Source organism: Mesoplodon mirus (assembly GCF_964341445.2).
Source record: "Mesoplodon mirus genome assembly, chromosome: 9".
Classification (NCBI taxonomy): domain Eukaryota; kingdom Metazoa; phylum Chordata; class Mammalia; order Artiodactyla; family Ziphiidae; genus Mesoplodon; species Mesoplodon mirus.
The window spans coordinates 103257907-103270275 of record NC_138985.1 but is presented as its reverse complement, the minus strand read 5'-3'; the positions used below and the strand labels follow the sequence as shown (position 1 = coordinate 103270275).

General features: G+C 42.6%; 2 protein-coding genes across 2 annotated transcripts; both read left to right on the top strand.

The window, feature by feature from the left end:
* Window positions 1–1957: 1957 nt before the first annotated feature.
* Window positions 1958–6830, top strand: PRSS37 (serine protease 37; the record flags this gene model as incomplete). The annotated part of the gene is made up of 5 exons (XM_082632801.1): window positions 1958–1991; window positions 3655–3796; window positions 5100–5357; window positions 5980–6112; window positions 6690–6830. 5 exons carry the CDS (start codon window positions 1958–1960, stop codon window positions 6828–6830), a joined length of 708 nt encoding a protein of 235 aa, XP_082488927.1.
* Window positions 6831–10936: 4106 nt separating this feature from the next.
* LOC309810528 (large ribosomal subunit protein eL32-like) lies at window positions 10937–11466 on the top strand. Its single transcript, XM_082632602.1, has one exon. It carries the CDS (start codon window positions 10997–10999, stop codon window positions 11402–11404), a length of 408 nt encoding a protein of 135 aa, XP_082488728.1. The 5' UTR covers window positions 10937–10996; the 3' UTR covers window positions 11405–11466.
* The last annotated feature ends 903 nt before the right edge of the window (window positions 11467–12369 follow it).

Here is a 12369-nt window from a genome sequence, read left to right as displayed (position 1 = left end):
AAAAGAATGGCAAGTTGAGCAACAGTAGAGAGGCACATGCATTCGTTCAAGTGAGACAGGATTATGGCCTGGGTTGGGGTGATAGCAGTGAGAATGGAAAGATATGGATGGCTTTAAGAGACTTCGGGAAGTAGGATGGACTTTGGGATTGAGTGGTCAGAAAAAGAGAACATTTTGTAAAGTGGAAGGTAGAATTGTCTTCTAAAATAAGGAAAACAAGTAGAAGAATGAATTTGAAAGGCTGGAGGAGTAAGGAGTTTAATTTTGACATGCTAAATTTCAGGAGCTGAGAGGAGACACAAACAATGGTTTCCAGGAGGCAGCTGTATATGTGAGACCAGAGCTCTGGGCTAGAGATACCAATGTGAAGCTCATCAACAGGCAGCAGTCCCCAGTGCCAACGCCTCCAGAAAATCTGCTTTTCTGCTCTTAGTCCTCACATCCTCGAACAAGCCTCAAACTCCCTTCCTGGTCCAGAATCTTTCCAAAAGATCTAGGAAAACAACCTGAAAGGAAAGTGTATCTCTTTCCCAAATTTTTACCTGTTCTAACTAATCCCACCCCCACCACAGAAAACTTTCCATAACTCCATCCTGTCTAGGAACCTCAAATATATTTCATAAACCAGCCCTACTCCCAATGTATATCTGTGTTCATTGTGAGGTTCAAGAAAGTATGTGTCGTGTTAATTTCTCATTCCACACTTCAGGGAATTTGTGTGAGGGACTGTATAGCTTTCCCAGATCCATGAATGCTGGTTAATGAGCTGAAGCCTGGAGGATGTGGTTGAAAAGTGGTGGGTATCCAGTAGTAAGATGTAGATTGTACTTATAGTCTTTCCAGCCATGTGTGATTTGAGAAAATCATTTAAATTCTCTGTTTCGGGTCTGTCACCTACAGGTCAGGAAAAAAGAAAAAATGATACCAGCCCCAACCCTGTCTCGTCTTTCCAGGGTTGCTGTGACACTGGAGTGAGATTATGAGTTTAGGAAACTTTCAGGGTCTAGAATGATACAAAGCATAATTAATTTTACATCTCAGACTAACCTGATATAAAATCACCACTAACAATGTCTGTAAAGAACTTAGCTCAGTGCCTGGGATGCAGTAAGTGCTCAATGAATGTTAATTATTAGCATCCCTGCTCTTTGTGTTCCCAACTAGCCAGGGATGACGGTGGCAGTCTGTTACTGGCTGAGAAATCTTTTCATTAGGTAAAAAACACTTAGAGGTACTGCCTTCTGAATTGTCACTAACCATTCAGTAGATCCTAGATCTAATGTAATCTAGAATGTAAGTCATTCTCCAACTGTCAAAATAACCGCTCAGTGAATGCTTTCCATGTCCACATTTCCATAGCTCAAAGCTGCTGATCAAACAACCAGACCAAGCTGGTGATGATGGCTGAGTGATGAAATAGTGACCACAGGGAAAGATGAAGTTAGTGTAATAAAGAAGGGAGGGGCTGAAGGAAAGTATAAGTAACTGTCAGGGAGTTCAGAGCAAACCTGAGCACACTGTCTTCCTGAACTAAGGTGGAGAATCCTGTCTCCCACAGCCCTGGCCTGAAAAACTCCATGGGGAGATAAGTCCTAAGCCTGGAGCTCCCTGTCCCGCAGACGGTTTAACTACTTTTAGGCAGATGGGCTTTTAGGGGCAGCAAATAGAGGGACCTGGATCCAGAAGTCTAGGAACTAGGCTTCCTTGTCCTTCCCTAAGAGACCCCAATAGAGGCACAGTCCCCCACCTTCCCTGGAGCAGAAGGGCCTCCATCTGCCTATCTGGAGCCCTCTTCCTCCTTCCTGTTTATGCCCAGAGCTGCTTTTCAATCCCACTGCGTGCCCCCATGCCTAACCACACCCACTGACTCTCCTAGGTGTTCCTGAGGAAAATACTGAGCTGAGAGCTCCATTTTCTGCTGGAATTCCGCACCTCACAAGGAAAGATTTAGACGGCTATGAAATTTATCTTCTGTTTGAGTGTCCTTGTTGGTATGTATCCATGACTTTCTACTCTGTCCTATAAGGCACAGGTTAATAGAGGATGGAGTGAGGCAGAGGCAGGATGTGTGGAAGGTGCAAAAGAAGAGTCAAGAAAAACTGTCAGAAGCATAATTAGGGGTCTCCTCTCTCAGACTCCAAAGGCTCTCGGGACAGGCTGAGCCCCCAGTGCTAGGCTATGGGGTAGGTTATGGTGTACACCTGCCTCAGAGAATGCTCGACAGTGAGTGTTCCACCCTGGTTATTCCAAAATGTGGGCTTCATCACAGTGGGCAAGCCTAGTGTAGTCACAAAGACAGAGTACTCATTTTGACATCTGATATGCCCCCTTTTTCAAAAGCTTAGAGACTCAGAATGCAAGGAATGGAGAACGTGGGAGCAAAAGATCAAATGCTAGGGCCCTATGTCCTACACTTCCTGACTACCATGAAGTTCTTCTGATGGCAGAATTTGCTGGTGAGGTCTTTCCCACCACACCCTGACTTGCCTAGGTTGCATCACAAATTAGCTGTGTGAGCTTGGACAAGTTAATTAATCTATCTGTGCTTCAGTTTCTACAGTCAAAATGGGGATATTACTACCTACACTATAGAGTCATTGTGAAGATTAAATAAATCCGTGTAAAGCACTTAGAACAAGAGCTCAATGTCTCTTGTCCTTAATAATAGTCCACCCTTTTTTCCTTGGGGTTTCTAACTGTGTGACCTCACAGAGAAGGGTGTGGTGAGGTACAGGACTGGGCTTGGGGAGGATTAACATAAGAACCAAGGGCAGTTGAGACAAGAACAATATTTCTGATACTAGAATCAGCCTTCCTCCTCTTTATTCTCTAGTTTTTTTAAATAATATAATTCATTTATAAAAGCACTGCATGTTCATACTAGAAAAGTTGGAAATATTAAAAAGTAGAAACAATAAACATCATTCATAATCCCACCTCAGTCAACACATGCTAATGCATTGTCTGAATTTACTCCCAGGCTTTACTTATTTTTAATGGTTTATTTTTGTTTCTTTACTTGTTTATAGACAATTAGATTACTGGATTAAATGTACATTTTTATTTTTTAACTTAAAGGTTATCAATATTTCCTTTGCTGTTTAATATTCTTTACAAATGCAATTTTAATATATATGACGTTCCATTTGTTCATATACTTTTGTATTTCAATGTCCAACGTTACTGCATTGGACACTCATATTTCAACCATTTAGTTATTATAAATAGTGTTAAAATGAGCACATTTATTAATAATCTTTGTCTACATCTGATTATTTCTTTAGAATCAAGAATTCTTGGCTTTGGAAATATTAGGTCAAAGTTGACGAACCATTTACAATTCTTGATGCCCATTTCTAAATTGCTTTTCAAGAAAACAGAATAAATTCCCATTCCTATAAGCAGTAAATGAGAGTCTCTCTCATTGTACTTTCTTAGACTGAATATTACCAATATTAAACAAAAATGATTAGTATAAATATTAGATGAAACACTATGTCATTTTGATTTACATTTTTATTCGAAAAAAATGTCAAACATTTTCACATTTCCTGGCCAACTGATTACTTCTTTAAAATCATCCATATTTCTATTCAACTAGGAAGTTGTTGATTGTCTTATTCGTTCTAAGAACATCTTATATATGTTTCTCAGGGATATTTTTCCCCGCTCACTCATCTGTGCAGAAAGAAGACCATGCCCCCTATTTGGTATACCTCAAGTCTCACTTCAATCCCTGTGTGGGTGTCCTCATCAAAAGCAACTGGGTGCTGGCCCCTGCTCACTGCTACCTACCGTGAGTGCTGGGCATCCTTACCCACTACAACAGCTACTACTCATTCTGCGTCGGTGGTTCTCAAGTAGAGGCAGCTTCCCCTCCAGGGTATTTACATTTGGCAAAGGCAGACATCTTTGGCTGTCACAATGGGATGAGGGATGGGGGGAGGCTGTGCTAAGGGCGCCTACCCAGCGAACAGAGGCCAGGGCAGGGATATGGCTAAACACCCTCCCGCGCACAGAGCAGCCCCACCGCAGAGCAGTACCCAGCCCCAAACGTCAGCAGTGCAGCTCTTGAGGAGCCCCGTTCTACGTACTATGCCTCCTCAGTCTCCCGTTGGTTTTTCAAGTTTTTTACTGGCAATAGGAATGTGTTTTGTCAGTTAAGGGACCAGCAGGTAACTGATGGTACACTCAAATTTGATTAAGTTGTGGAGTTCATAAAAAGAACTAATGACAAAGATATGGTCTCGTTATAGGGAAAACACAGGGAATAGTTCAGTCCCCCCGTGTTTAGCATTAGAAAGGTGCAGTTACTACCCCTAGACCTAAAGCGGCGGGGGAGAGAATGTTTACAAGGGGAGAGGGGGAAAGAGAAAGAGAGAGAGAGAGAGAGAGAAAGAGAGAGGACAGAGAGAGAGCGCTGTGCGCAGGGACTGCCTGATAGGGGCTGTAACCATTGGTCAAGAGATAGCCAACAGCCACGCCCTGTGGCAATCTTACAGGAAGAAAGATGGGAGGATAAATACTCCAACCTCTCCCTTCTCCCTCCCCTTACTTTCTGGTGCTTCTTATTGGCCAAATACCAATCAAACGCTAGAGGACCAGAAAGCCCACTGACTTAATCCACATATATCGCCTTCCAAAGTACAGAGCAGGATGAAAGAGTTGTGAGTAGATCTGATGAAGCAAACAGGAGATACCCAACACTCAAGTCACCTCATTCTCTTATCTCCACCAGAATGGAAATGCCCAATCTGATAGGCTGGAGCTGGAAAGGAGGGAAAATAATATTTCTATGCCATGCATCCTTTTCTTCTCCACTACATTAAGGACACTACATGAAAACACAGTGGTTAAAGGCTCCACCACTCAACTGTGTGACGTGGGTGAATACTCTTATGTGCCTCCGTTACTTCATCTGTAAAATGGGGATTCAAAATAGAATCCACCTCACAGATTTGTTGTGAGTGGTAAATGACGTAACCCAGAATCCAGATAAAGCCCTTGGCAAAGTATCTGGCACACTATAACATTCAACATCAGCTTAGATGATGATGACAATGATGGTGATGATTACTTCCAACCCTTTATCCCTCCAGAAACCTGAGAGTGATGCTGGGAAATCTCAGGAACAGAATCAGAGATGGGACAGAGCAGATAACTGACCCTATCCAGATTGTCCGCTACTGGAACTACAGTCATAGTCCCCCCCAGGATGACCTCATGCTCATTAGGCTGGCTAAGCACGCCAACCTCAACCACAAAGTCCAGCCCATTCCCCTCGCCACCAGCACCGTCAAGCCAGGCACCGTCTGTACGCTTTCAGGCTTGGACTGGAGCCAAGACAACAGTGGTGAGTGCACCTCCCACAGAAAGTCAGGGTCGTCAGTTATCCCTGAAGAGGAGCACCCATGTCTGTATAGCTGAGAAGGGAGGAGAATGGATGGAGACCAAAGGGAGATATACTATACGAGTGGTCTGACAAAAAGAGACCCTCCCCGAAGTCCAAAGCTCCTCCCTTCCCAGGGTGACTAATGCTCCACTGCTTCTTCAGAGCTTTGGCAGAGGGGGCCACCAGGCCACCTGAGTCTGCACAGAGGCCACGCCATTCCTGATCGTCAGAGGTACAATTCACATTAAAGAGTCTGTGCTCCCCTCTCCCATACTGGCTCACTTAACATGTGGAGGACACTTGAGAACTTGAGTCAGGTCACCTCTTATGCCTCCAAGAACAGACACAGGGAAGAAAGAAAACTCTGCTTTTTAAAGGGACATAAAAGCTATTTCAAAATCCTCAAGGTTAACTCTCATAACCATGCACAAAATCATGTCTTCCCTTTGTCTCATTATTTTCTTCAGACATACACAAAACACCAGTTGAAATAGAAGGTGGTAATTGGAGCGCTAAATAACAATTGTGAAAAAAAAAAACAATTGTGAACCGGAAGGTTTCTTTTATCCCTGTCTTCCCTCAGGCAGACACCCTGATTTAAGGCAGAATCTGGAGGCCCCCATGATGTCTGATGCAGACTGCCAGAAAACTGAACAAGGAAAAAGCCACAGAAACTCCATATGTGTTAAATTTGTGAAAGTGTTCAGTCGAATTTTTGGGGTAATCTTTTCTCTCTATTCAAATTTCACTTACTTGTATTATATATGTCCAGTTAACTATTTAATCACGATATTTAAAAAACTGAAAGCCCACAGCTTCAAAATTTTTTGAAAATTTGATAAGGCTGCAGCAAAGCCCCCCATTACCTTCAGTAAAGGGCCCTCCTTAGAGATCTGTATTCGTTAAAGGGCATCACGCAGTACCTAGAGTTAATAACACTTTGCTAGGTTTTTATTCTCATAGATGCAACTTTGAAACGGGCATTGCTTTTAAAAATTAATTCAAACTTTTCACAAATTGAAACTGGCTTCACCAGTTCAAACAAATGGAGTTTGACTCATTTTACATGTGAGTTCTAGAAAGGTTTTTCTCTGATTTTCTCAATGTCACACAAGACTAGTTACGACAAAGCTAGATAAATGACTCAAGCTTCCAGTCTCCCAACTCAGTGCTCTTTTCTTGATGCAGCATGCTACCTCTAGACAGGGCGCATCCACATTGCGGACGAGAGGGCTCCTATAGGGAGAAGATCTGACCATATCTGTCTCTCTCCCTCTCTCTGCATGATCCCTTGTAGGAGGTGGCCGTTGCTACTGTCATCTGCAAAGGCAAGCTACAGGGGATCGAGGTCGGACACTTCATGGGAGGGGATGTGGGCATCTACACCAATGTTCAGAAATATATCACCTGGATTGAGAACGTCACTAAAGACAAATAAGACCATACTACTCCCTCTGCATCCCAGTGGCTCTGCCATTGACAATACTAACCACAAGTTTCCCCAAATTCAAAATAAAATGTCCAAATAGAAATATTTGGATGTATCACACCAGTATCCTATGTTTCCTTATTTGTGTCTCTGTCCATATCCCATAATGATCTGAAGAACCAAGAACAAAACATGAAATAAGCACTTTCTACACTGTACTGGGTTATATCCATTATCTCATTTAATGCTTATAACAAGCCTTTGAGGTTATCGTTTATTGCTACTTTACAAATAAGAAAATTGAGACTAATATAGGTTACTTAACATTATTATAGCTGGTAAATATCAGAACCTGAAATGGAACCCCAAAATGTCAGATTTTCATCCCTGTGCTCTTAGCCTCGAAATTACAGGCAAGTCCATAGCATCACAACAGATGCTGGCTTCTGTTTTCCTGCTACTTCTCTTAACATTCAAAGGGCTTGAAGCTCTCAATTGTGTCTCAGATCTTGGGTACTGAAATAAACTCTCCCCAAAATGCAGCAGGCTGAAAGGAGAGAGCTAGTGGATGGGTAGGAGGTTGAAAAGAAATGTCAGGACAGTGACAACAATCACAAATCAAGTCCAAAGGGAGGCCTGGCAGCTCCAGAGCAAGATGAGGAAGTCATTTAGATCCAAGGAGAGCACAGTATCAGGGCAGCAGCAGAGCTTAAGAGGTAGAGATAGCTGAGAGGAGGTGAAAGAAGGGCAGAAATTGGGTTTGGCCTCAGACCATGGGATTAACAAGGTCAAGAAAGCAGGTACCAGTCCTCTGGTTGAGAACTTGGTAAAACATCTCTCCAGGTATCCCAGATCTGGAAGTGATAGAGGAATTCAGGATACCCAAGAGATTTGGTCATATAGGACAAGGAAGGTTAAAGTAATCTCCCAGCAGATGAAGATTCAGGAAACAACCCCACACTATCCTTGAGTAATATTTTCTATTCCCAAGGTTTAAAATACAATCTATACTTTAATGATGTCTGTGTTAGGCAGGATAATGCCCCCCCAAAATGTCCACACCCTAATCTTCAGAACCCATGAATATGTTACTTTACATGGAAAATGCAGCTTTGCAGATGTGATTATGCTTATGGACGCTGAGATTATCCTGGATTATCTGGGTGGGACCAATGTAATCACACTGGCCCTTAAAAGTGGAAGAGGAAGGCAGAATATTTGGCCAGAGAGATGTGACAACAGAAGAGGCAGCAGAGATTCAAAGCATGAGATGGACCTACCCCCCACTGCAGGCTTTGAAGATGGAAAAAGGGAGCTACAAGGCAAGGAACATGAGTGGTCTCTAGAAACTGGAAATGACCCTCAGCCACCAATTAGCAAAGAAATGGGGACCTTAGTCCTACAATCCTTGACAGCTTGATTTTAACCCAGTGAAATCTGTCAAATTTCTGACCTACGACTAGTACTATAAGATAATAAATTTGTATTGATTTAAGGTGATACATTTTATTGATTTAAGGTGTTCGTGGTAATTTGTTACAGCAGCCATAGAAAACTAATACAACCTTTAAATCCACAGCCCCTAGAAGAACTGCTTTTTATAATGGGATTTAAAAACCTTCAATGGTTCCCGATTGCCCTGAGAATATCTACACTTATTAGAATGGCATCCAAGCCTCCTTGATACTTCCCACCAACCTCATCCCACTCCCAAAATAGAATTTCTAATACTGTCTTGCCACTTGGCATTGCTTCCTGACCCTGTGAAATGTAAATCAGGTTAAAAAGAATGTCAGAGGAAGACATAAAAAAAAAAAAAGAAGCCCAATGCCCTCTTTCCTTTTAAGGTAGCAACCTGGTCGAGGCACAAACTTAACAAAGTTAGATCCATTCAAAAAAAAAAATTCCTTGAGTTGAAGTCAAGTCTTCGAGTGTTGAATGCAAAGGCAACACTATTCCAGGCAAAGTATTTCCTCTACTCCCATTGCCTATGACTTAGGCATAAACAAATCATATCAATCACTCTTAGTAGATTGCAAACTGTGCGTGCTTTGTTCAAACGTGTGAAAACTCCCTTAAATGCTGCCCTGCGGCTGCTGTCTCCTCAAATGATGCAAAGAACAATTAGGCAATAGAAGCAACAAGAAAGATTAGGACTTGTTTAAATCAAAATTACTGCCAATATGACAAAAGATAACTCAAACAGCAGTGTAGATCTGGATCACCATTCCAAATCATCTGTCCTATAGCCTCAGCCAGAGGATGACCAGAAGGAAGTCTGAGAAATGAAAATAAAATCCATAGTCCTACCTGTCAGAAAATTATCAATTCTGCAAAACAAGCAAGGACAAAACCACAACCTATCTGGAAAGAAAGGACCACAAAAGTTTCAGAATCCAGATGGAAAAAGAAACACTGAATGCACTCTGTGCTCCAAAGCCAATTAAAAGTGACCAATCCCTATTCACTGCCCATTTCCAAAAGCTCACCCAGTAAAGATCACCCAATTTATAACCATAAGAGCTAGCCCTTTAAAAACCCTCTGTAACTCCCCTTCTGTGGACATCACTGATGTTCTGTTCTTAATAAAGTATTCCCTAGCTGGAACGATTATTAATAAATGACTCTGCTCTTGACATAGGCTTTCCTGATGATTTTGTGTGGATTTTAACAGCTTGTATCTAAAGCAAAGCCTCCACTTATTCACTAGATCCCACCCCCTCTCTTCTAGTCAAGAAAATCACTCTGGTACTATTTCTCTTTTGGTCTCTCAGTCTCTCAGTCTCTCTGTCTCTATCTCTGTCTCTCTCTCTGTCTCTCTCCCCCCCCCCATCAGTCCCATAAACACAGAACCATGTTGTTATATCTCCCATTAAAAAACTGTATTTAGATCTCATGTCCCCTGCCCCGGCTGCTATCCTCTCCTACAATTTACAGCAAAACTCCTTGAAAAGGTTGTCTATTTTCACTTTTTTTCACCAATTCCTCTCCATCCCAGTCTCTTGATCCAACTCAAATCTGGCTTTTGCACAGCACTCCCTCTAAAACTACTCTTTCTAAAGTCACCAATGACTTGTATATTTCTAAATCCACAGGTCAATTCTCAGCTCTTATTTTACTTGACATTATCAGCATCAACTGAAAATGTTACTCATTCCCTCTTCCTGGAAACATTTTCTTTACTTGGCCTCCAGGACGTCATCTTTTTTCCATCTATCTAGCTGGCTACTTCTTTTCAGTCTCCTCTATTGATTCCACCACATTCCTCCAACCTCTTAACATCAGAGTTCCCCAAGTTTTAGTCTTGGCCCTCTTCTCTTATCCATATCATCCACTTCCTTAGTGATCTATGCCTGTCTTAAGATTTTAAATATGATGTATAATCTAACAGTTCCCAAATATATATCTCCAGTTTGGACTTTTCCCTTGATGTCCAGTCTCATGTATTTTACTCATATAGTCTACTTTGATATCTAATATATATCTCAAACTTAACATGTTCAAAACTGAACTCCAAGTCTTACCCACAGGTCAACCAGCCTCACCCACGATCTTCCCCATATGAACTGATGACAAGCTGATGACCCTGCAATTTACTCAGGCCAAAAATTTTGGAGTCACTTTTGACTCCTCTCATCTCTCATATCTTATATCTAATCTATAGGTAAATCCTGCCAGGTCTATCTTCAAAACATTTCGACAATCTTACCACATCTCCCTGTCTCCACTGCAACCACCCTGGTAAACCTGGAGCAGTGCAATATCCCCCAACCCATTTTTTTTTTACAACTTTATTGGAGTATAATTGCTTCACAATGGTGTGTTAGTTTCTGCTTTATAACAAAGTGAATCAGTTATACATATATATCTGTTCCCATATCCCTTCCCTCTTGCGTCTCCCTCCCTCCCACCCTCCCTATCCCACCCCTCCAGGCAGTCACAAAGCACGGAGCTGATCTCCCTGTGCTATGTGGCTGCTTCCCACTAGCTATCTATTTTACATTTAGTAGTGTATATATGTCCATGAGTAAAAGACCAAAGTAAGTATATAAGTGAGGGCCTTGGCAGAAAATAATTTGCATAAACTGGGTAATTCTAGAAGAGTTTTAAAAAGGGATTATTTGCTCTTCCTTGGCGCTGCCTACGGAGGTGGCAGCCATCTCCTACTCGGCATCATGGCTGCCCTCAGACCCCTCGTGAAGCCCAAGATCGTCAAAAAGAGGACCAAGAAGTTCATCCGGCACCAGTCAGACCGATATGTCAAAATTAAGCGGAACTGGCAGAAACCCAGAGGCATTGACAACAGGGTGCGCAGGAGATTCAAGGGCCAGATCTTGATGCCCAACATCGGTTACGGGAGCAACAAGAAAACAAAGTACATGCTGCCCAGCGGCTTCCGGAAGTTCCTGGTCCACAACGTCAAGGAGCTTGAAGTGCTGCTGATGTGCAACAAGTCTTACTGTGCTGAGATTGCACACAACGTCTCCTCCAAGAACCGCAAAGCCATTGTGGAGAGAGCAGCCCAGCTGGCCATCAGAGTCACCAATCCTAACGCCAGGCTGCACAGTGAAGAAAATGAATAGACAGCTCGTGTGCACGTTTTGTTTAATAAAACCGTACAACGGCCATCTGGCATTTCCCCCTTGGTTTTACTCTTCAGTTTGTTCGACAGCTTGTCACAGAGATTGCTCTTTTGCCTGTTCGTGCTCTGTGGAACCTTCTGTTTGGAAGGCGTTTGTAAAGGATACGTGATCCCTCCTTCATGGGACCCAGGCCTCAGGTGCCCAGAGCAGCCTTGGTCAGCTCCAGGTGGGCTCAGGAAGATATGGCCCTCGGACCACGGTAGGTTCCGAGACCCCTGGTTGAAGGACCTTGCATCTTGGAGCACGTAGTCATTTTTAGCCTCACTTTATAAAGTGAGGAATTACCCTGTGTGGTTCTTGTGAAGATTGAGGACAGTCAAGTTTCCTTTTCAACTACAGTCCTAGACCTTAGTCAGCGGTACCTAGAATTCAGCTGTTTTATGAGGCTAAGAGGCCATTATTCCAAGACATGGTATTAAGTGGCAGCACAGGTCCCATGGAGCAGGGCATGTGGCACTCTATAGCACAAGATTGGATTGAAGGCCCTTAGTTCAGTAGATAGATGTCTTACAGATTGGCTCCTGTTCAAAACTCAGTCAGAAACATTTGAGTAAATTGTTGGTCATTGTGTGACTTCTTTGAATTGACGTGGGAAGCATTCTGATAGTCTTTTGACTACTGAGTGGAGGAATTGTGCAGAGAAAACAGTAACAGCTTAGGATCTGTCCTTTATTAACCGCGGATAGCAGAAAATTCTTTGGCCTGTCGCTTAATGTTTCTGTGTCCTTGATACTAAAAACTAGACGTGTCCACAAACCACCTGGTTACACCTCAATGGGGGGACATGAAAGGTGGTTTGTACTTTTTCATTTGTGCTTTCCTGTCTCAGTTTGCTACCTAAGAGTTTGGGGATTAGAAAAAAAACATTACATCTAATTCCCTACCGCACTCCCCTGCAAAAATAA